This window comes from Erpetoichthys calabaricus, chromosome 3 (genome assembly GCF_900747795.2).
Source record: "Erpetoichthys calabaricus chromosome 3, fErpCal1.3, whole genome shotgun sequence".
Classification (NCBI taxonomy): domain Eukaryota; kingdom Metazoa; phylum Chordata; class Cladistia; order Polypteriformes; family Polypteridae; genus Erpetoichthys; species Erpetoichthys calabaricus.
Window position 1 is genome coordinate 303766421 of NC_041396.2, and position 26183 is coordinate 303792603.

Genomic DNA, 26183 nt, shown 5'->3' on the forward strand with positions numbered 1-26183 from the left:
TGGTAGTAAGACCAGCTGTGTCATGTGGTTGGAGACGGTGGCACTGACCAGAAAACAGGAGACAGAGCTGGAGATTTACATTGAGTGTGACGAGGATGGACAGGATTAGAAATGAGGACATTAGAGGGTCAGCTCAAGTTGGACGGTTGGGAGACAAAGTCAGAGAGGTGAGATTGTGTTGGTTTGGACATGTGCAGTGGAGAGATGTTGGGTATATTGGGAGAAGGATGCTAAGGATAGAGCTGCCAGGTAAGAGAAAAAGAGGAAGGCCTGAGAAAAGGTTTATGGATGTGCTGAGAGAGGACATGCAGGTGATGGGTGTAACAGAACAAGATACAGAGGACAGAAAGATATGGAAGAAGATGATCCGCTGTGGCAACCCCTAATGGGAGCAGCTGAAAGTAGTAGAAGAAGAAGCAGCACAATACAAACAAGCAAATTAGAACATCAGAATGTTGTCCAATGAGGACAATAAAGAAGAAGATATTAAGACATCCCCTTGGCTTTCTGTGCTGATGAAGACAGTGAATTTTATGAATATTCAGTATAAAGTTGCTTTAGTTCTTCTAAGAGAACAAAAAGGGGAGGACTGATGGAGAAAATCTTTTAATAACAATTTAACATCTTAGACTCTTAAGAGTCACAAGGTTTTTCTAACTGTATTAAATAAGTAAATATCGATTTAACTGTGTGAAAGGCCTCTCATAATTTTTTTTCTGCTGTGCATGACTTCCAAATACAACCCCCTGATGTCCATCATTGCCCCATTGTGTGGCCTGTAGTGAGGAACTTATCCATGAATAGGGGTGATTAGACCACGGGTGTCACGAGGATGGACAAGTATCCTGCTGACTACGGCAGTGTGGCAGAAGCGCTTGGTTGCCGCAGATTTTATTTTTCTTCCTCTGGGGGATCACGTCTTCCCCGCTTCCCTCAGCTACAGCACAGTCCCAAAACACACCAAATGAAAACACCAACACATTCTTCCTCCACTCCTCCCAGGCAGCTTTGTCCTCCTCCTCCTGACACTGGCGCCCTGAGTGGTGGCCGCAGGCTCCCTTTACAGCCCACCCTGGAAGTGCTTCAGGTGGCAATTAACCTAAATTAGGCTGCGCGTCCGGGTGTGGCTGCGTTACCACCCACACGGGCTCAGCAAGCCTTGCAGCTCCCCCTGTCAGTGGCCACGGAGCCCAATAGGGATGAGCTCTGGTGTTCCATAATAGTGGCCCCGATGCAACCCAGGGGGGCTGCCACCAAATGTTCTGGGAGACATAGTGTGGATCCCATAGCTGCTAACCAGGATCTAGTGTCGAAGGGGCGTCCCGGCCGGGCATGGGTCTCGGCCATCTGCCACAAAGTTCACAAATGGGAATGAATAGTAATATAAGGAACAAAATAAAAGATATGTTTGAAATTACTGTCCTACAGGCAATTGTCCAAAATAAAACCAGTAATACATTAAAATTGCTTGCTTTAACGTTTAAAGTATTAAACATAAAAACAAATGAATTGGACGTATACATAGCCATGGATGAATTGAATGTTATAGCAGCAGCTGAATCTTGTCTAAGTCCTAGAGATGTATACGAGTATAAAATAAATGGATACAGATGAAACTGAAAAGGTGGAAGGACATCTCTTTACAGAAGAGAACATTTAAATAAAACTCTGATTTAAATAGTATATGTGGATTTGGAAAAACCAGCAAATCATACTGGGAGTGTGACATACAGATAATGGTGACAATATGCATCTATGTATTAATATAACAAAAATCAGGTGTACAGAGGGATATTGTAGTCATGAAGGACTTTAGTTACCCCATATGTTAACTGGGGACGCCCTATTAATAGTAGAGCACTAGAACTGGAATCCACAGATGCAACAGAGGTAGTGAAGAGTCCATGGATACAAAAACCAAAAACTGTTAAATTAGGTTTTATTAAGGCAAATTTTGAGCAAAAAACAGCTGAGTTTAAAGTGTGGAGACAATCTAGGAGCAGTGGAGTAAGTCAAAGTATATTGCATATAAAGCAGAAAAAGTTCACCCAGAAACGTAGAGATTAAATGTTTAAGAGAAACCTGCAATGGATCAATACTGAGCTAGGAAAGATCAGAATCAGAATCCGAATCAGCTTTATTGGCCAAGTATATGTACACATACAAGGAATTGGACTCCGGTTTTACCTGGTATTGTCCCTGATGCTGTGAGATTGACTTAAGTGTTCATGAGAGTGATGGCCTGAGGAAAGAAACTGTTCACATGTCTGGTAGTTTTGGCGTACAGTGCTCTGTAGCGCCTACCAGAGGGAAGAAGTTGAAAAAGGTTGTAACCAGGGTGTGATGGGTCTGCATTGATGTTTTCTGCCCGTTTCCTGACTCGAGATCTGTATAAGTCCTGAATGGAGGGCAGATCAACACCAATGATTTTTTCTGCAATCCTGACTGTCCGTTGAAGTCTGTTCCTGTCCTGTTTTGTGGCTGAGCCAAACCAGACTGTGATAGATGAACAGAGAACAGACTGGATTACTGCAGAGTAAAATTGGATGAGCAGCTCCTGAGGCAGGTTGAACTTCCTGAGCTGGCGCAGGAAGTACAACCTCTGCTGGGCCTTTTTAACAATTGTGTTTATGTTTAGTTCCCACTTTAGGTCCTGGGAAATTGTGGATCCCAGAAACCTGAAGTATTCCACAGCAGACACAATGCTGTTGAGTAGTGTGAGAGGGGGCAGCACTGGGGGGCTCCTCCTGAAGTCCACTGTCATCTCCACAGTTTTAAGCTTGTTCAGCTCCAGGTTGTTTTGACCGCACCAGAGGGCCAGCTGTTCGACCTCTCGTCTGTATACAGACTCGTCACTGTCCTTGATGAGGCCAATGACTGTCATATCATCTGCGAACTTCAGGATTTTAACAGACGGGTCTCTTGAGGTGCAGTCATTTGTGAAGAGGGAGAAGAGCAGAGGAGAGAGGACACATCCCTGGGGGGCGCCAGTGCTGACTGTTTGTGTGCTGGATGTGATTTTTCCCAGTCTCACTTGCTGCTTCCTATCTGTCAGGAAGTTTTTGATCCACTGGGAGATGGGAGCTGGTACAGTGAGCCAAGTGAGTTTGGTGTGGAGGACTTCTGGAATGATAGTGTTGAACGCCGAGCTGAAGTCCACAAACAGGATCCTAGCATATGTCCCTGGAGAGTCGAGATGTTGCAGGATGTAGTGCAGTCCCATGTTGATTGCATCATCCACTGACCTGTTTGCTCGGTAAGCAAACTGTAGGGGGTCAAGCAGGGGGTCTGTAATGTCCTTCAGGTAGGTCAACACCAGTCTTTCAAAGGATTTCATGACCACAGATGTCAGGGCGACTGGCCTGTAGTCATTAAACCCTGCAATGGAGGTTTTCTTTGGAACCGGGATGTTAAACAAGTTAAAAAATGTATGCCTGGTGTAACATTGAGGTGCACTCGGGGACCTAGCTAACGTTTTTGAAAGCTAGTACATTTGACATTTTTTAGTTATTTTAAAAAACAGTTAAACATTTTTGATGCACAAATGTAACAGTGGCAATAGAAGGCAATCGCATGTGTTAGTAAATGACATTAAATCCACTCTTTTTAACAGTACAATCTTACGTATTTCAAAACAGAGGCAATAAAGACATATGGATGCTCAATAGCTTTCAAAGACTGCAGCAGAATCCAACTCAAGTGATGTAAAAAATGGCATCAGCTAATGTGCTGTTGTTCCAATATACATCAATAAATCATTTTTTAAGCAGATTCAACCATAACCTCATTTATTTGGAATTTAAAACATCCACGTTTCTAAAGGGCGACCTTACAGAGACCAATGGCAGAAGGTGGCATGGCTCTACCTAACTCAGTTTTATTACTGGGCAGCAAACATACAAACTATAAAAACCTGGACATGGACACAAACAGATGAATGTACACAGGCCTGGTCCGCAATAGAAGTGAAATCCTGCAGTACTTCTCTATATTCCCTGCTTTGTACCCCAATAAATGCAAGTTATCGCCAATACACTAATAACCCAATTGTACTTCACTCACTCAGAATATGGAACCAATGTAGAAAGCATTTTAAGACAGAGAATCTTTTATCTGTGGCACCTCTGTACGAGTACCACCTTTTTGAACCCTCGCAAACATATGCAGTTTTTAATATCTGGAAAACATCCATCCATCCATCCATTTTCCAACCCGCTGAATCCGAACACAGGGTCACGGGGGTCTGCTTGAGCCAATCCCAGCCAAGACAGGGCACAAGGCAGGAACCAATCTCGGGCAGGGTGCCAACCCACCACAGGATACACACAAACACAGCAAGCACACACTAGGGCCAATTTAGAATCGCCAATCCACCTAACCAGCATGTCTTTGGACTGTGGGAGGAAACCCACGCAGACACGGGGAGAACATGCAAACTCCACGCAGGGAAGGCCCGGGCAGCGAACCCGGGTCCAAAGGTCTCCCAACTGCGAGGCAGCAGCGCTACCCTCTGTGCCACCGTGTCGCCCACTATCTGGAAAACATTTGGGATTAAATCACTTAGAGATCTGTACATAGACAACAGCTTTGCATCCTACGAACAATTACATTCCAAATTGAACTTTCCAGCAACACACTTCTTTCACTGTCTTCAAATTAGAAACTTTGTTAAACAGAACCTGCCCGATTTTCCTCACCTTCCACCTCCCTCTATGCTGGAAAAAATATTGATCAGTCTCGAGAACTCAAACAGCATTTCTGCAATATATAAAAATATTTTTACAGTCCCTCCGTTTCACAGATCCAAGAGCACATTGGGAAAAGGATCTCTCACTCAACATATCAGAAAAGGAGTGGAAGGTAGCAATGCAGAGAATTCACTTGAGCTCCATATGTGCAAAACATACAATTATTCAACTCAAAAATATATATTGAGCACATCTGTCTCGCTTAAAACTGTCCAAAATTTTTCCAGGGCAAGATCCAACCTGCGAACGCTGCAATCAAGTTCCAGCCTCACTGGGCCACATGTTTTGGGCCTGCGCCAAATTAACATCATTTTGGACCAAGATCTTTAAATGCCTGTCAGACAGCCTTGGGGTCACAGTCACTACTAATCCACTAACAGCTGTGTGTGGTGGGCTCACGGAGGGGCTTAAAGTGGAGAAGGACAAACAAACTGTCATTGCCTTCACTACACTATTGGCACGTAGACTTAGGATTCCTAACTCTGCTATTCTAAGTCAGTGTGGTAACTGATGTTATATATTATTTGAAATTGGAAAAAATCAGATTCTCGTTTAGAGGATCTGTGTAGAACTTTTTAAAAACTTGGCAGGATCTAATTAATAACATTTTAGAATAAGCTTTTAAAGCATGAGGAAGCAGATTTTCTCCCCATTTCTTTTTCTTCTCCATTTATCTTTATCCACTTATTAATCTCATTGATTTATTTATTTTTACTAGTTTTAAGTTTTACTCTGTTGGCCATGCTCTATTTCTCAGGGGTGGGGGTGGATTTGTTTTCAATCCTATTTTTGTAAAAATTGATCTGTTTGTATGGAATGATTACAATAAAATCAATAAAATAAAAAAAAATAATGTGATGTTGTTAGTTGTTGGGGGCCTGTGAATAACTGGAATTCAAACTTCTTAAACATAACGTTTTTAAGAGATAGACACACAGTCTCAAGGTAGATCACCTCATAAGACTTTGGAGCCATGGTGTGCAGAAGCAGTAAGGACGGCTAATCTGATGTTAGGTTACGTAGAACAATGCTCCAAGTACAAAACGAGACAAGTTAGTTTTAAGTTACTGAAAGCACTAGTGAGGCCTCCTCTGCAATACTGTATGGAGTCTTGGTTTCTAAGTGGTAACAGTTTTAGAAAAGAGCAACTAGACAAATGCTAGGACTATGAAGTCCATGTGACCTTCATCATCAAGTCCTTCCATAAGAACCATAAATACAATGAGGACTGATCATTTATGTTAGGTAGAATGCCTAGACGGGGCTGGGTGGTCTCGTGGCTTGGAACCCCTCCAGCCGTCTGGAGTTTTTTTTGCTTTTTCTGTCCTCCCTGACCATCGGACCTTACTCTTATTCTATGTTAATTAGTGCTCTCTGATTTTAATTCTTACTTTGTCTTTTTTCTTTTCTTCATTATGTAAAGCACTTTGAGCTACATTATTTGTATGAAAATGTGCTATAGAAATAAATGTTGTTGTTGTCTTAGTTATGAAGAAAGGTTTAAAGAGTTGAAATTTTAAGCTTTAACAAAAGAAAAAAAATTATGACGTTAACTGGTGCAGTGGATTCCAGCTGTTACTTTAAAATGTGTTCTTCAGTAAGAACAGGGGGAACAGATGTAAACTTGTTAAGGGTAAATTTTGAAATGTTAAATATTTTTCATCACACAAAGATCCATAATTACAGGGAATAAATAACAAAGTAGTGTGGTTCATAGTAGCAGTATGGTGACCTGAATGGTATTTCACAAACGTTACATACATAGAGATTGATGAGCAAGGCTGGGTTAAATGACCTATTCGCATCAAAATACTCTTATGCTATAGAATTAGTCCAATACAACTTATTGACATTCTCTAAGCCTGAGTTTTCATTGCACAATAGTAAATTTTGACCAGACCAGACGTATGAAGCATTCAGAGAAACTTAAATCTAAACTCTGAATCTAACAGCAAGATACAAAAGATTTAGCAAGATTAAATGATTCCACACCCCACGATCCTGCTCTGGATTAAGTGGGGCAGAAAATGTCAGGACATGACACACTCATACATCGAAAACAAAACAAAAAATATCCAAATCTGACATCTGGCATGGACAGATTTAATAGTACAAGTAAAATCTGCACAGACTGCTGTTAGATAGATAGATAGATAGATAGATAGATAGATAGATAGATAGATAGATAGATAGATAGATAGATAGATAGATAGATAGATAGATAGACGTGAAAGGCACTATATGATAGATAGATAGATAGATAGATAGATAGATAGATAGATAGATAGATAGATAGGAGTGAAAGGCACTATATAATAGATAGATAGATAGATAGATAGATAGATAGATAGATAGATAGATAGATAGATAGATAGATAGATAGATAGATAGATGTGAAAGGCACTATATGATAGATAGACAGAAAAATAGATAGGAGTGAAAGGCACTATATAATAGATAGATAGATAGATAGATAGATAGATAGATAGATAGATAGATAGATAGATAGATAGATAGATAGATAGATAGATATGAGTGAAAGGCACTATATAATAGATAGATAGATAGATAGATAGATAGATAGATAGATAGATAGATAGATAGATAGATAGATAGATAGATAGATAGATAGAAACTTTATTAGTCCCAAGGGGAAATTCACATACTCCAGCAGCAGCATACTGATACAAAATAAATAAATAAATTAATTAAAGAGTGATAAAAATGCAGGAATAACAGACAGTAACTTTAGTAAAAAGTGTCCAGGGAATGAGTCCACATAAAAGAAAGTGGTAGGAGTGATCAGAGAAATAGAGAAGAAGGTAGAATTATAAAGTCGTACACAGAGCTGCTGGATTACTACTGTAAATTTTCTATCCATCCAATTTATAAGCTCTCATTTTCATGACAGTCGCAGTGTGTGCAGGCAGGAATTTAGTCCGGATTCAGAAAATGTACACTATTTATAGGAAAAGAAACTGTACTAAAACTTATCACCCCCCCCCCCCCCTTTGGAATTAAACACAACCAATTAAAAGTTGCCTAACCCATAATAAAGATAATTACTACAGTTAATTGACAAAATGTTCCAAACTGTTTCAAAGTAGGCATTGTTTCATCTGTATTACAGAAATCAAAATGCATTTGAGCCTGTATGGTTGGATAAAGATTGGCACTTTTGCTTTCTTGCTCCAGGAGACGGAATTAAAATTCTGGCTTGCTCACCGTGTCTAAAGCTATGCACATTTTTTAATTACTGACCTGGTAATTATGAAATACCAGCACTGTATTGTCAGTCAGTCAGTCATTTTCCAACCCGCTATATCCTAACACTGGGTCACGGGGGTCTGCTGGCTGCACAAGGCACAAGGCAGGAACAAATCCCCAGGCAGGGCAGCAGCCCACCGCAGGGCACACACACACCAAGTACACACTACGGACAATTTAGGATCACCAAAGCACCTAACCTGCATGTCTTTGGACTGTGGGAGGAAACCCACGCAGACACGGGGAGAACATGCAAACTCCATGCAGGGAGGACCCGGGAAGCGAACCCAGGTCTCCTAACTGCGAGGCAGCAGCGGTACCACTGTGCCATCGTGCCTCCAAACTGTATTGCTTCATGGTGAATTACTGTGTGTCCTGTGATGGACAGCATTCTGCATTTCCAGCTTTGTACCCCTTGCTTCCCACAGTCAGATGCTTTTGCTTTCACATTTTCAGCCGTAAGTATTACAGGGATGAAGCTTGTTGCTGTTTCAATCGATTAATCATTTATACTGCACCATTAACTGAAAGAACTAAAGAAAGATTAGAACATTATGTAGCATTAAGCTAAAAGTCATTAACAGAGGGAGAGCAGACTTATCTTTTTCTTCTGCTGGTTGAAATTGTCAATGATTACACCAATGAAAAGATTTAGAGTGAAGAAGGATCCAAAGATGATGAAGATGACAAAGTAGATGTACATGTAGATATTGTCTTCATATATGGGTTGTTCTTCCACCTGTAGACCAAACCAAATGTACAACTAAAATTTGTATTTACACAGAACATCAAATTATCTTGACTGGATTGAAACTTTCTACACAGGTTTTTCAAAATGATACATAAAAACAAACAAAATGTTCCCCATGCTTTAAAAAGATATGTCTTGAAGACGAAAAAAGAAAAGTATAAATGAAGCCAATACGTTAAGATGAACAAAATAAGCTGCTAGGAAAGCTACTGATACTCTTAAACACTTTACAGTACATTTAAAATGCACAATATGCATCTCAAGTGCTTAATTCTTGCACTTTAGAGTTTAAAACCTCACGTCTAGTTTAATCGATAAGACTTTGGATTAAATATTTCAAACATTTATTTACTAAAAATACAAGAATGAAGCTGAGGCATACCCTTCTTGAATCCACTGCAGCATACATGATGTCCATCCAGCCTTTAAAGGTAGCCTGTTGAAAGGTTAAGCAAGTTATCAATAGCCAATAGGTATTAGCTGATCCAGCTCCATGTTATATTTATATATGTTCTCCATAATATTGATTTATTGTTTTTGCACTCATATAGCTTTTTCTTGACTGTCATATTTGGATGATCTTCCCTCTCATCAAGTATTGTTGATGGACCAGGCCAGTCAGTCAGTCATTCATTGTCCAACATGTAATATCCTAACTACAGGGTCATGGGGGTCCACTGGAGCCAATCCCAGCCAGCACAGGGCGCAAGGCAGGAACAAACCCCGGGCAGGGCACACACACACACACACCAAGCACACACTAGGGACAATGTAGGATCGCCAATGCACCTAACCTGCATGTCTTTGGACTGTGGGAGGAAACCCACGCAGACACGGGGAAAACATGCAAACTCCACGCAGGGAGGACCTGGGAAGTGAACCCCAGTTCTCCTTACTGCGAGGCAGCAGCGCTACCCACTGTGCCACCGTACTGCCCGATGGACCAGGCCAAATGTCTAATCTGCATTACAAATTGCCCAATAAAATAAGACCAACAACTATGCCCGAGACTAATAGTTCCACACACTCTTTACTCTGAAATTAGGGCCTTAGATTCCGAATTTCAGAACACTGAGGCCCTAAAGAGTTTGTCCTATGGTGAACTGCCTGGTGAAAAGCTGAGCCTAGGAGTTGTCTTCAGACTTCTGCACTGCTGATGGGAGTTCCTATAAAACCAATCTCATCAATCATATGCTTACCACTTGGAGTAGAGCCAGGTATCCTGCACCCACATTATCAAAGTTGATTTTCACACTTTTCCATCGCACATTTGTGTAGTTCTGTTCGATTAAGTCTTCACACTCCGATTTGTTGTTTACGATACTAGAATCAAAATATGCTTCTTCTGTCTCATTGAAGCAGTAACCATATTTGCCCGCAAACAGGTTGACTCCCATAATACTGAAAATCAGCCAGAAGATAAGGCAGACCAGAAGTACATTCATAATGGAAGGAATGGCTCCCACTAAGGCATTGACTACAACCTAAGGCAGAAAGGGGAAAAGCAGTAGTAAAAAAATATAATACACAATAATCAAAGGCATGTCTCACGAGGAATACATTTTGGGAATTGGCTAAAGGCTACATCTTGTATGTTTTGATTGCAGCATATGTGGTATAAATTGGTAACCACTCTTACATACCTGTCATAGGAGCTCATTTCACTAATTCAAATAAACAGCTGGCATAAGTATTTTGTGAGGGGAGATGAAGACAAAAGACAAATAAATTTAAGGCGACACGAAAAGCTGAACGTGCTCATGAATGAATATTCAGCGTGGCCCTTTTCAGAAACTGCTTTGAATTTGTGAAACTTCAGTTCAGGTGGCAAAAGAACAACTTAAGGACAGTCAAATGCCAGCCACATGACGACTTTTTCTGAAGGTGTAGATCATAAGTTCCCAACCTTTTCTGGGTCAGAGCCCACTTTTTCAAAGGGTGATTTGATCGCACCCCCCTTGGGTGAACTATACTATACTTATATATTGAAAAACAAGGACAGATTTTGAAAATTATTTTTATTATAAGATATTAACAATATTGGTGTATTGCTCAAAGTATGATTAAAACAATATACAGTGCATCCAGAAAGTATTCACAGCGCATCACTCTTACCGACGCTTCCCATCCAACCTGATGGAGCTTGAGAGGTGCTGCAAAGAGGAATGGGTGAAACTGGCCAAGGATAGGTGTGCCAAGCTTGTGGCATCATATTCAAAAAGACTTGAGGCTGGAATTGCTGCCAAAGGTGCATCGGCTGTGAATACTTATGTACATGGGCTTTCTCAGTTTTTTTATTTTTAATAAATTTGCAAAAACCTCAAGTAAACTTTTTTCACGTTGTCATTATGGGGTGATGTGTGTAGAATTCTGAGGAAAAAATGAATTTAATCCATTTTGGAATAAGGCTGTAACGTAACAAAATGTGGAAAAAGTGATGCGCTGGGAATACTTTCCGGATGCACTGTACATGAATATAATATTAATAGTGAGAGGGCTGAGCTTGGTGTGATGACACTAATTTTTCGATGTTTGGTGCCATTTTTGTCATCAGTAATCTTAAATCGCCGCATTCCACTATTGACAATCGGTTTCTTTTCTTTGTTAATAGATTGTTGACCATGCTAAATCCTCTTTCGGCTAAATATGGTGATGGGAGACTTGTAGATCGTCTAATTTGTGTTGCCATCAGGGAGAAGTAGTGTTTCTTCCCAATGAAGAGGCCGACCCTTGAGAATTAAAAGATTTGTTGTTTGGTGAAAGTGAAATCTACATACGTGAGTGGCAGAGATGTGAAGTGGCTGGCGTGTAGCGCAGGCAGAGGGGTTGGTGAGCGAAGTCCCCTAGTTTTTAATAAGTAGGTCCACGTAAGTTTTCCTTTGAATGTGATCTGTAGGTACCGCACTGTAATTTCAGGTTTACTCTTGTTCTGAAGGAATTCTGAAACAATCTGGTATTGATAAAAAACTTCTCACGTATTTATTGTAATGTTCAATGAGCCTGTCAAAATATGCATAGATTCAGTCCTCTGCACGTGCGTTAATCTTGTAAGGACTTGCATGATCTGAGAATGTATGACTTGTGCAAAATTGTAAATTTAATGTACCAATACCTACTATTTAGGTATATTAATACGGACGGGTCTTTCTTAACAGACATTTAGAATGACTGGTTGAAACATGCGTTCGAAGAATTTTAGTGTTAATCAAACTTTTCCGTGCGTTCTTGCGAGTATTGCCCAAGGTGGCGGCGGCTGGTCCTCAACGTCCCCTTAACTTGTCTTGGACCAGAAATGCCCCCTTAGATTTCTTCAGTGCCCACCAGTGGGCAGTACCGCCCCCGTTGGGAACCTTAGGTGTAGATCCTGATCATGTAGGGTCACATAATTACCAGGGCATGCAGGAGTGTGCCAGCATGCATATGGAGCACTTGGGAAACTTGTGCCCACATTGGAATTCTACGTTGATTGTTTATCACATTACTTAATAAAGTCAATGAGAAAATGTCTGTTTTGAAGCATTTGCAATGATCTGCATACCACAGTCTGTCTAGCTTGAGGGGAATCAAATGTTAAAGTGAACAAGCTATAAGGCTGTGTTGCCAATAATCTCTCAAGCTCAGCAGTCCTGCATGGGTTCATTTCTCATTTATTTATGAAAACGAGTGTATTTTAACATCTTCTAGAACAGGGGTGCCCAATAAGGCGATTGCGATCGACCGGTAGATTGGAAAGGTAGTGCAGGTAGATCGCGTTGCATTCAAAAAAGTTTTTTTTGAAATGTTAGTCTATCATATATCCTCCCTATGGCATTTGCCACTTGATTGACATACGAGGGAGGACCCAAAAATAACCGGAATTTTGTTGTTGTTAGGTTGGTACTTGTAGTACGTGGTTGGGCCGCTAGGGCGATCTAGTTACACTCCTCACAAGTCAGTCTGCCAAGTGCCATCAGTCTGGAAGGTTGTGCTTGTGTTCAGTGAATTTTTTTGTAAAAGTAGGTTGCGCAACAGCGTGAGAAGGAAACAGCCTGATTTGTGGGAGTCGGGCGATTGGTTCTTTCATCATGACAACGCTCCATCTCACACTGCTCTCAGTATTCGCCAATTTTTGGCAAGAAACGGTATGACAACCCTGAATCACCCACCCTACTCACCGGATTTAGCTCCGTGTGATTTCTTTTCGGATGAAAAAAGGCGTTTTGCTGACGTCGAAGAGGTAAAACAAGAAACGACCAGAGCATTAATGGGCATTACTTCAGACGAATTTAAAAAATGTTTCGAACAATGGAACAAATGGTTAGATAAGTGTATTTCCGCCAATGGAGAGTACTTTGAAGGAGACTAATTGTAGTTTGTACAGAAAATTAAATTAAATACGTTTTAAAAATATTTCCGGTTATTTTTGGGTCCCCCCTCGTACAGGGCAGCCAGTCTGAGATCTCTTTTCTTCTAACACACTGGTCATCCTGCACGCACGATCAAACGCGCGAGCTACTGCAAAACTCCGGCTATCTAAGTGATCTAGTTAGTCTTCCAATTGGTTCTATTCAATAAGGGCACGCACAAAAAGGCGACCTTCAAAAGGGCGACCTCAATTGGGCGTGGTGAATAAAAGCGCACATAAATAAAAGCGATCTTCAAAAGGGCGACCTCAACTGAGCGCCGAATAAATGCGCGCGTAAATAAAGGAGCGCTTCAAAAAGGTGACCTCAATTGAGCACGGCAAATAAAGGTGTTCGTAGATAATTTAGTTGAAATGGCTCTGGAATATGTGAAGAGCAAAAAAGGTGCAGATCTACTCGTAGTCGAAGGCTATACATTCAGAAAGGAGAAAACTATCAACGGGAAACACATCTGGAAATGCACTGAATATAGGATTGGAAAATGTTCGTCTCACTGTCATACCAAAAATGTCATTGCCTTAATCTAATTTTCTGTAATTTTGAAAACAACGAAATATAGAGAGCTTTAGAAATAGTTCGTTAGAAGTTCATGCATTAATTAATTGGATGTTTTAATATTCTTGCTTTCACCTTTTTATACGTTCAATCATTGCCTTTATCTAATAAATTTTCTGTAATAATTTTGTTGCGTTTGCCTTTATTAGCTGCGCCCAATTGACGTCACCCTTTTGAAGCTCGCCTTTTTGTGCGCGCCCTTATTGATGGATACCCTTCCAATTTATATCAACTAAAGAAGGGATTTAAAAAAAAATGTGTTCGTGGGAGGTTATGGTCTGGATGTAGAATTGGAAGAGGATTTTTCTCTTTCACAATGTCACAATCAAAGTGTTTTGTCTGATCTGTCACTCTATCATTGCTATTCCAAAGAAGGAAAATGTGGAAAGGCACTTTCAAACTGTTTATAAAAACTACGAAACTGACTTCCTTCCAAAATGCGACCTGAGAAAGAGAAAGGAGACGGAACTAAAATCGCAGTTAATCGGACAGTTGTATCATTTTTCACTCGGCTGAATTCAAAAGCAAAGGCAGACACACCGAAGCGTCGTTCCGGGTGAGTCACTCGAACATTAAGCATAAGAAGTCCTTCCAAGATGGAGAGATGATAAAAGAGGCCTTTGTTGAGACAGATGGCTAGGGAGAAATTCCTGCTGAGATTTCGAGACCCCTGGCCGGAGAAAAAGGAGTTTCTTCTTGTCATTAAAAATGCAGAATACAAGCAACTTAATAACGATCAATGGCCGCTAGACATAGCATTTGTTTTTCCGATCTGACCAACATGTTGAATGAGCTTAATTTACAGCTGCAAGGAAAAGAGAACTCCATGGTCAATATGATTAGCTCAGTTACTGCTTTCAAACGAAAAATGCAACATCTGTCCTCAAAGCTGCAGTGCCTTGATTTGGGGAACATCCAAAACCTCATGTCAGAGCTGGAGACGCAATGGAAGGCGTGTGTGCAACTTGACAGCATACGCTACACAGGGCAGATTGAAAATTGCTTGTCAGACTTTGACAGACGGTTTCAAGACTCAGCTTTACTTGAGCCAATCGCTACATTTAAGTGCTATCCATTTAGGGAAGATGTTGAGGGGGATTCACCCGCATCAAAAAGTGCAACACTGTTTCACCTAAAACTCCTCTACAGTGGAGGATGAGATTCTGACACTACAGGATGACATTCAGCTGAAGTCTGGGGACAGTTTTGGAACTTACTGACAGAGGAAAAGTACCCAAACATGAGGAAATGTGCTGCCTCCTTGACTCGGCCTCGTCTCTACTTATTTATGCCAGTCAGCCTTTTCCCACATGAAGATTATTAAATCCAAATACTGTAGTGACCATGAATGAATTGAATTGTTATTGTGCCATAAGGGTTATTCAGTTATGCAAGGTACGACAACATATATTTTATGTATAAAGTATACTCAGTATGTATATATATATATATATAATTTTTAATGTAGGTAGATCTTTTCGACCTGGTCATTTTAAAAGTAGCTCACAAGCCGAAAACAGTGTGGGCACCCCCGTTCTAGAACAATTAATGGCTTATAAATGGTCTGGAAAGTGAGTAAAACATTCTTTGGGTAGATGTTAAGGATTCTCCCTTGCAATTAACAAATTTAAAGTGAAATTGTTAGGACTCTTGTACTGTAAATGGAATGATATGTTTGTGACAATTTTGTTTCATTTTTCAGTTAAAAAAGACATTAATATCTTCATAGTATTCTGTAGTAAAATAATGCATACAAAATTAAGTGGAGTTACAGGGACATAAGATATACTGTACTTCTTAACAGCTAGTGAATTTAATAGAATGTTATTTGTTCATTTACGAGCATTATTCTAACATGCATCACTTTGGAAATTAAATAAGGTTCAGCCTAATGACATGAATTTATTAGAAGTCGACTTTTACAGAAATCCAGGCCATATAAGGTTTTGGTTGAAAAAACAACTTTTTAAAGCTCTAAAAACAAGTAAACTCACCCATATCAGGAACATGTAGCGGAAAGAGCAAAACATACCAGTCTGTAGCCTTCTTCCTTGAATTCCACTGTATTTAATAACTTATTGCTTTGGTAAAGCATTCAAATGCCCGAACCAAAAAATGAAGAGTGAATTAGCAGACAGTACGTTTCTTAGCATTAGTGAATATGCAGGCTGACCAACAAGTCTCGAGCAAAGAGCTAGACATGCACTTTTTATAGCAGGTTGATTAGATAAAGCCATATTCTCTCTTTGAAAGGAAAGACGAAATACCCAATAAAGGGGCTTGGATGCAACAAATCACTTTCTGCAGACGGATATTAAATGTGCAAACAGTAAAATGAGACTGATTTAATTCTAGCCACAAAACTTCAGGAGTGGGATTGTCTATAATAATAATTTACATTCTTTTATTTGAAATTTGCTAAAAACTCTTCAGAAAAACAATAGCAGACCCATGCTGTCTAAGAAAGCTTAAGGTAATATTGGCGTATTTGACTTGGGAAACGTTTTTCCTATTTATTATAGTTTTCTGTAATTTTCATATATCTACTGTTTTCCATTCACCTAAGGTATAAATGCAATGATAAAAAAAATTTAAATTAAGAAAAAATGACTGCAACTAGGGTGGTATGGTGGTACTGCCCCACAGATCTGCTGTAGTGGTCTGTGGTTTGAATTCTGTGTAAAGTGTTGTCTATTCGCACGTCACCTTTGTTGGTTTTCCTTCCACAAGTTCAAAGACGTGCAGGTTAGGCCGACTATACTTCCTTAGAAGGCTGGCGTCCTTCAACATCTGCAATAAGATACTGCAGATGTTCTATCAGACGGTTGTGGCGAGCGCCCTCTTCTACGCGGTGGTGTGCTGGGGAGGCAGCATTAAGAAGAGGGACGCCTCACGCCTGGACAAACTGGTGAGGAAGGCAGGCTCTATTGTAGGCACGGAGCTGGACAGTTTGACATCTGTGGCAGAGCGACGGGCGCTGAGCAGACTCCTGTCAATTATGGAGAATCCACTGCATCCACTGAACAGGATCATCTCCAGACAGAGGAGCAGCTTCAGCGACAGACTGCTGTCACCGTCCTGCTCCACTGACAGACTGAGGAGATCGCTGCTCACCCACACTATGCGACTCTTCAAATCCACTCTTTGGGTAAACGTTAACATTATATAAAGTTACTGTCTGTATACCTGCATTGTTATCACTCTTTAATTTAATATTGTTATTATCAGTATGCTGCTGCTGGAGTATGTGAATTTAATAAAGTATCTATTTATCTATCTATATTATATAGTGCCTTTCACATCTATCTATCTATCTATCTATCTATCTATCTATCTATCTATCTATCTATCTATCTATCTATCTATCTATCTATCTATCTATCTATCTATCTATCTATCTATCTATCTATCTATCTATCTATATGCATGAGAGTGGGCCCTGTAGTGGGCTGATGCCCTGTCCAGGGCTGTTTCCTGGCTTGTGCCCAGTGATGATGGAGGAGGCTTGGGCCCAAAATAAACCTAAATTGGGCTATACGTGGATCTGAGAATAAGATGATGATTACAACTATGGTTCCTGTTTTCTTATAGCATTAGTGATTTGATGTTTCATGCTTACAGAAGCTAATAATAATATAAATATATTTATGTTGATGTTTGGTGTTCTCAGGAAAAGGAATATTCCAAGTCAGGGAACACATCAAAGGAACTGAACACTTCCAAAATGCACAATTCATTTTAATTGTTAAAATTATTTTGGATATGGATCTGTTGATACAGTATGTACAGTATATACGCTTTCACCACTTGCCCTTAAGTTAATGACAGAATGATTTCAAATATATTAAGGTTCCATACTTTAATCTAATAAAACTGAAATATTTTTGTAGATATTATGATAATTATCTTGCTGACAGGGATAAACTGATCCTACCTACAATGATTTATTTAGTAGTAGTAGCAGCAGCAGTAGTATTGTCATGCCTACACAGTATTTTGAAACTTAAAAGATATAGAATACAACATGGAAGCACAGCAGGATGGCACTATATTTGGCAATGCCAACCTTTGGCTCCAGTGACCCAGTCTTGAAACCCAGCTAACTCAGTGTCTGCGTGGAGATTTCACACTTTTCCTTTGTCCATATGGACGTACTTTGAATACTCCAGCATCTCAAAAGACATGCATGTTAAATGGACTGGTGATTCTAGATGACGTTGTGGTTATATGTATGAGTGTGTTCAGTAAAATGCCATCAGGTGTGGTTTTCTGTCTTGCACTTGATGCAGACAGACTCTCTAGCTCCCCAGACTTTTAGTGACAAAATAAGAATGGCATATAATGATAATACCTAAAAATGGGATGCATAGAGCAAAAAAGGTATTTTGCAAACAGTATATATGAGGGTTTAAACTATGAAGAGTACAGGCAATGCTCCATATTGTAGATGAAATTTATGAAAGCTCAATGGGTAACTGTGACTAATAATTTTGCTTTAAATTTGTGTAATTAATAATCAGAGTTGCGTAGAAAACTATAGATCAGTGGAATAAATTAGTGTTACAGCTGAAAGCAGCATATAGCAGAAAGAAGACTTCACTTCATGACTTGACAATATTTTAGAGACATTAGATAAAAAGGTAAAGGAGGGGTACATTTGCCTGAATGTCCTACTGTCTTCAACTGTTGTTTTATTTATCAATGCTGGAGAGATTTTTCTATAGTTTATTTATCTGAAGAGGATACTGGATGGGTTTCCATTATTAATTTAAATGATTATACACTATAAAAAATGTATTTGTTGCAAATAAATGAGTAGGACTCATGGCATGGTATACAAAAGATGGATGGATAGGTGAATGGAAATGTGTAAAAGTCTTCTATACTGTTTTCTGCCGTTCAGTCCTCTGCACTCATTTAATAGCTTAATTGATTGAGCTATTTGATATAATTGTTATTTAAAAGACAGCAGGGTGTCAGCTTTAAAAATATGAATGAACACCACAATCAATACCCTCCTCTTCGCTTCCCATTTTTTTCTGTCTAAAAGGTGCTTTCCTAGAAAGTCTGAGAAAAGATTTCTTGCACAATTTTACCCAGTTGCATAATCTGTAAGATATTGATGCATAAATGTAGATTTAGAATTAAATAAAAACATCCATCATAGACTGCCTTCATTCAATTACAGTCTTTGAAGTCAATCCTCAGAGGGAAAATGGCTTTTTGAGTGCATATGTTTAGCATTGCTATTAAACATGCATGTTACGTGGCTTTGTTGTCTTACTTTATTTTTCCACAGAACTATCCACATCTTTGTAAAACCAATTGTGTTTTTTTTTTTTAATGTAATAAAAAGAAGCTGATCAACTGGAGACAAACTATACATTTACGCCTACCTGTAAAAATGTTTCTTTTCTCATATTCAACGATTACCTGACAAATTGTGCAAAAATTGGATTTATGTCGTCATGTTACTCCATTTCAAATTCATGGATTCGTTTTATTACTTGTTAACGGTTCAAGGATTTGCTCACAATAAGACCGACTTAAGTATGCTTTTTAGTTTACAGAATGAATTTAAAATGCATCAGGTAAGAAAATCCAGGCTGAATTGTTGAGTAAAAGGAAAAGACATTTTAAGTGTAGAGCAGTAGGGTGGGCACTGTATGAACAACGGGCGGCTGACGTTCATTTGAGTTATGAACTAAGCATCCTTCAACTGTAAAAAAAAAAAATCTTCACTACGAAAACAAGAGAAATGAACCCTAAATCTCAAAGCTGTCCTGGGCTGGACTGTACAGTCCTCTCCTGAAGATCACTCCACAGATAAGTGTGGTTAGATGATACTTAAACCATCTGCCTTCAAAGAAAACACAGATTATGGGAAAGCAGCAGCTAATCAAAACGAGCCTTGTCTTTTTGGACCCCTGAGTCTAGATAACAGCTGTGCAGATGAACAATAAATCCTAAAACTCGCAACTGTTCTAGTGCTTTACATTCTATTAATTTAGGAGATCGTCATCCGTTATCTGCTACTCGTCCATTTGATATTTTAGTCTGAAATTCTAAGTTTAAAATAAAAAAAAAAATCCTGTTACAGTCGTATGAAAAAGTTTGGGAACCCCTCTCAGCCTGCATTGACTCTCCTTTCAACAAACAAGATTAACAGTGGTATGTCTTTCATTTCCTAGGAGTACTGCGGTGTTTTCTGAACAAAGATTTTTAGTGAAGCAGTATTTAGTTGTATGAAATGAAATCAAATGTGAAAAACTGGCTGTGCACAAATGTGGGTCCCCTTGTCATTGTGCTGATTTGAATGTCTGTCACTGCTCAATGCTGATTACTTGGTTGATGAGCTCGCTAACCCTTCATAGACAGGTGTGTCCATCATGAGATACAAAGGTATTTAAGGTGGTCAATTACAAGTTGTGCTTCCATCCCTTTGACTCTGCTCTGAAGAGTGACAGCATGGGATCCTCAAAGCAACTCTCCAAAGATCTGAAAACAAAGATTGTTCAGTCTCCTGGTTTAGGTGAAGGCTACAAAAAGCCATCTCAGAGGTTTAAACTGTCAGTTTCAACTGTAAGGAATGGAATCAGGAAATGGAAGGCCACAGGCACAGTTGCTGTTAAACCAGCAGGTCTGGCAGGCCAAGAACAATACAGGAGCGACATATGAGCAGGATTGTGAGAATGGTGACAGACAACCCACCGATCACCTCCAAAGACCTGCAAGAACATCTTGCTGCAGATGGTGTATCTGTACATCGTTCTACAATTCAAACATCTGTACGGCAGGGTGATGAGAAAGAAGCCCTTTCTGCACTCACGCCACAAACAGAGTTACTTGTTGTATGCCAATGCTCATTTAGACAAGCCAGATTCATTTTGGAACAAAGTGCTTTGGACTGATGAGACAAAAATGGAGTTATTTGGTCAGAACAAAAAGTGCTTTGCATGGCGGAAGAAGAACACCGCATTCTAAGAAAAACACCTGCTACCTACTGTCAAATTTGGTGGAGGTTCCATCATGCTGTGGGGCTGTGTGGCTAGTTCAGGGACTGGGGCCCTTGTTAAAGTCAAGGGTCGGAGGAATTCAACGCAATATCAACAAATTCTTCAGGATAATGTTCAAGCATCAGTCACAAAGTTGAAGTTACACAGGGGTTGGATATTCCAACAAGACAATGATCCAAAACACAGTTGGAAATCCACAAAGGCATTCATGCAGAGGGAGAAGTACAATGTTCTGGAATGGCCATCACAGTCCCCTGACTTGAATATCATCGAAAATCTATGGGATGATTTGAAGCAGGCTGTCCATCAAATTGAACTGAACTGGAGAGATTTTGTATGAAGAATGGTCAACAATACCTCCATCCAGAATCAGACACTCATCAAAGGCTATAGGAGGACAGCGTCTAGAGGCTGTTAGATTAGCAAAAGGAGGCTCAACTAAGTATTGATGTCATATCTCTGTTGGGGGGCCCACATTTATGCACCTGTCTAATTTTGTTATGATGCATATTGCATATTTTTTGTTAATCCAATAAACTTAATGTCACTGCTGAAATACTACTGTGTCCATAAGGCATGTCAGATATTAAAAAGAAGTTCAGCCAATGAGAAACAAAAATCCAAAGAATTAAGAGGGGTTCCCAAACTTTTTCATATGTAATTGCCAAACTTAATAATCATTTTTTGTTATTCTACGCATACTGTATTACAAATTGGTTCTGTTTTTTGTATTGTATAGGTGAGTCAGTAACTCTGGTATACTGTACATGCAGGGGTGTCATTTAATTAGTATAGTGACATAATGATGAAGACAACACAAGAAGCCTGACGTCAAGAATATGTATGACATGGCTCCCCGCCGCACAAGTGACTCATACCAAAAAAATCCCATGACAATGTAAAAAGTGATACAGTATAATGGATTAACAGTTTTATCACTGGAGACTAAAATGTAATATAATTAGATTAACATGATAAACTAATTGCTCCAGTCAACCATGTATTCCTACCTGTTGTTGCAAAACCCATCTGGGATGTGGAATGTATAATATTAACAATGAATAGATGAAAAGCTGGATTTGAATGAATTGCAAACATTACTACAATGATTTTACACTACTGAACAGAAAACAAATTGCTTTGAGATGTTTCTAATTACTATCTTTTTCGGGAATTAGAGGGTCTAGTGTGAGGAAGTTATTGGAAAGGACGGCTGGTTTTGAAATGTGCAGTAGCTCGATTTTTTAAGCTCCTCTTACTTGGATCTCACTTTAATGCACATGTCTTCTGAATGTTTTTCCAGCCTGCTAATCCTTACATTATATGGTTTATTTGTGGTATAAATTATATAGTATGCTCACCAGCAACATGCAAAGCCATGATTAGACCTAATAAAATTAAAATTTCATCATCCAGATTTGATTTAGTATAATGGCATGTTTTTCTTAGATGTGCGAGGTGACAAACTTTTCTGTCAGCTATAACTTGGCAGTAGTAACTGTGTAATAGACTATCCATCCATCCATCCATTATCCAATCCGCTATATCCTAACTACAGGGTCACGGGGGTCTGCTGGTGCCAATCCCAGTCAACACAGGGTGCAAGACAGGAAACAAACCCTGGGCAGGATCACCAATGCATCTAACCTGCATGTCTTTGGACTGTGAGAAGAAACTGGAGTACCCAGGGACAGACACGGGGAGAACATGCGAACTCCACGCAGGGAAGCAAACCCAGGTCTCCTTACTGCGAGGCAGCAGTGCTACCCACTGCGCCACCGTGCCGCCCTGTTTAATAGACTACTACAGTTTTTTCATTTTAGCAACTTTTAATGGAAGTTCTGCAAAGACCCCATTAGCACAGGCCTCTTCCATAATCCTTTTATAATAGGTAGATTAATTGGGTAGAAGGGACATCAAAAACATGCATGACATGAGGCTTGTGTCCCGCTTGTACAGGTATGCCGGGCCTACTTAGTTGTATTCTGAGACTACTGCAGTTCTTATTATTTGTACTTGGCAGTGAATTTTAACACATCACCTGCTGCACTCTCTTTTTTATTTAATAATATATGCACTGTTCCTCTTATTTTAATTAGACACTTATGCAGGTTTGATAAAGAAGACTACTGTGTGGTGGCAGCACTGTAAACTAGTTTCGACTCTCTGAAAGACTGATTTTTCATGTTCAGGCCATAGTTTGTCAAGGAAAGCTACAAATAAGAATAACAAGAATCTGCAGTCTTGTCTGATAAATATCACCTTGACTTTTTATTGCAATTAATTCCATCTGTTAAATTCAACTGGCTTTTTTTGTGAAGGCTTGCTCTGTAACTGTTTTTGCCTTCTCTGTGAGCCTAGGAGGTAAACTGCTTTAACATTTAATGCCTTTGTTTGACTACTCATATTCTCATGAGTTCAAATTACATTTTAGATATCTAATGTATTGATCTGACAATATCAGTATGAAATCTGCAATAAATATTTTTAAGTAGTTAAAATGAGTATTTCAGATATCTATTATTCAATGTGTACATGTGCGTATGCCTCCCTATGTTTGGTGGGATAGGATCCAGCCCCCCCCCAAGTGACCCTGCTCAGGATTTAGCAGGCTTAGAAAATGGAACGAATCAAGGTTGACTACTTAGAATATAAACTACAGAATCTATAATATACTATAATGAATCTATAACATTACTTTGTGATACCGTATATAGGATTCAAGGACCTTTCCCATTGACTTCTATAGTCTTCAATTCAAAGTGACTGCAATACTATTTTGACAAATCAAAACTTATTGCAAGCAGTTTCAACATTTAATGTCTCATGTTAATTTCCATTTTAGACATCTACAAGTATATTTTCACCAGCTGAAATTCTGAATAAGGATATTTAACCAAAGAGTCAGTCAGTCAGTCATCGTCCAACCTGCTATATCCTAACACAGGATCAGGGGGGTCTGCTGGAGCCAATCCCAGCCTACACAGGGTGCAAGGCAGGAACAAACCCCAGGCAGGGCGCTAGCCCACTGCAGGGCACACACACACACCAAGCACGCACTGGGAACAATTTAGGATCGCCAATGCACCTAACCTGCATGTCTTCGGACTGTGGGAGGAAACGTTAAGTGTGTGTGTGAGACACGGGGTTAATAAGTCAAGTCAAGTCAGTGCATACGCCCACTCTGTGGATGATTCACCAATCAGAACACAGAACTGGCTAAAGCCCGCCCACTCAGCTCTGATGAGTGATTCTGACAGTTTTCATTTCATTGTGCATTTCATGCTGCACAGGAGTCACTGAAATAAGTAAAGAAAGAAACAATTGACAGAAGTATTTCATCCATCCATCCATTATCCAACCCGCTATATCCTAACTACAGGGTCACGCGGTGTCTGCTGGAGCCAATCCCAGCCAGCACAGGGCACAAGGCAGGAACAAATCCCAGGGCAGGGTGCCACACACACCCACACACACACTAGGGACAATTTAGGATCACCAATGCACCTAACCTGCATGTCTTTGGACTGTGGGAGGAAACCCACGTGGACACGGGGAGAACATGCAAACTCCACACACCCGGGAAGCGAACCCAAGTATCCTTACTGCGAGGCAGCAATGTTTCTATTGCACTATTATATTGTATTGAGGATTACTAGTGTATTGTATTGTATTGCATTTACACCCTGAACTGCAAATATGTAATTATTATTTTAATATAATAAATTAAAACAGTTTAAAGATGTCTGAAATTCAGATTTTGACAAGCAGAAATATAATTATAGATATCTTGAGTTAAAACATCAATAGAAGATAATGGGAAATATTCCTCCATTTCTATAGCCAAACTATTATTACATAGATGTCTGGAGACAACCGTGAGGGAATTTTTTTAAAAGTGGGTAAAAACAATTTGAAGGTTCACTTAGTTTGATGTTTCTGAGCCAATCCAGTGCCCCATGAAGGCAGAGCTCAAAGTAGGGGTGGGGATTTAAGCAGCCGCCAAGCCTAAAGGTGCGCTTGTTAACATGGGCTGACAGACAGCAAGCCCGTGGTCACGACAGACACATTTCTACAGCTGACAAGTCTCCTACAAGATTTCTGTTAGACATATAAATGTGTGCCGCGTGTGCAGAGAACACTTCACATGTCTTAAGAATGAACTTATCCTGTGGCAGAGGAAAAACCTTAATGCTGTTAAGGGAGTTGATAAAGAAGAGCCACAGGTGATTTCATTATACTGGAAACAGTAAATACGCCTAACGACACAACGATAACTCCAGCAGGACCACAGACAAGGCTGCACAGCACCCAGCGTCTCGCTGCCTGTCTAAACGAATAACTACTGGCAGTTAAAATTACTGTCTGGAAATGCAAACATGTTACACCTGAAATGGTCGCAGCGTGTTAACATATTATATACAGTATATATATATATATGACCAAAATGTTTGTCCAAACGCTATTTGCTGCTGTTACACATTGTAATGATGCAACATTCAAAATGGCAGCAGGATGTATAAATGAGCTCATGAATTGATAACAGCAGTTTTAACTTTCTGTTTTCTCTCAGAGTCACATCTTTTGTTCAGTTTCTTCTTCTCTTTCCCTGTATTTCCATAGTGATTGTACACAATGGCAGTCAAGAATGCTTAAGGTGCTCGGAGAAGAGAAAATTAAATTTTAGGAAGAAACCCTGTGGGCACACCCTATTCGTCAGTACTATTCACTACAAACTGTTTAGCGAGTTATCCCCAGACATGTGATTTCGTTTGAGAATCATGTCTGTCCCATGAGACCAGTCAAAATATAATTACCGATATTTTTATTTCGAATTTTGACAAGTCATTGTTTTAGTATTCAGCTCCTACCACCAGTCAAGCAAACAGTGCCAGTGGGATAAGGATTTGTTAGCTTGTAACATGGGCCAAAATTAAAAATAAATGGTCTAACGCAGAGGTGGCCAACTCCGATCCTGGAGGGCCGCAATGGCTTCAGGTTTTCCTTTCTGCCACTCTCTTAATCAGTGACCAATATTTGCTGTTAACCAACTTCTGTTCCTTAAGACTTTTTTCTTTAAATGACAGCCAAACAAAAATGAGATGTGATGCGAGCCACCAGATGATCAACGAAGTCGGGGCAACAAACTCTGAGCAGTTTCACTTTCCCTGGTTTCTTAATTAGAAACCTGTTCTTGCTGTTAATTAAACCCATTATTTAATTCAAATATTCGAATATCGTATGTGTATCATGTGGGAGCTTGTTTTGTACCTTCATTATGGTTTGACTGCTAATCAAGAAAAACAAAAGCAATTAAGGGGTTGAAGCCTTTAACAACAAGTCAATTAGAATTAAGCAATTAGCAGCAAAAACCGATTACTAGACAGAAAACAGAATGAAAACCTATAGCCACTGTAGCCCTCAAGGATCAGGGTTGTCCACT

At 39.6% G+C, this 26183-nt stretch overlaps 1 protein-coding gene across 1 annotated transcript in view; it reads right to left on the minus strand.

Annotated features, from left to right (window-relative positions):
• LOC114649165 (sodium channel protein type 8 subunit alpha-like) overlaps positions 1–26183 on the minus strand; it is a 442931-nt gene that overhangs the window by 42669 nt on the left and 374079 nt on the right. Inside the window, exons 22-24 of the mRNA XM_051925019.1 lie at positions 9966–10250; positions 9149–9202; positions 8617–8754 (exon numbers count right to left, since the gene is read on the minus strand). Of these exons, the coding sequence (XP_051780979.1) occupies positions 8617–8754; positions 9149–9202; positions 9966–10250 (477 nt within the window). The remainder of the gene's footprint in view (positions 1–8616; positions 8755–9148; positions 9203–9965; positions 10251–26183) is intronic.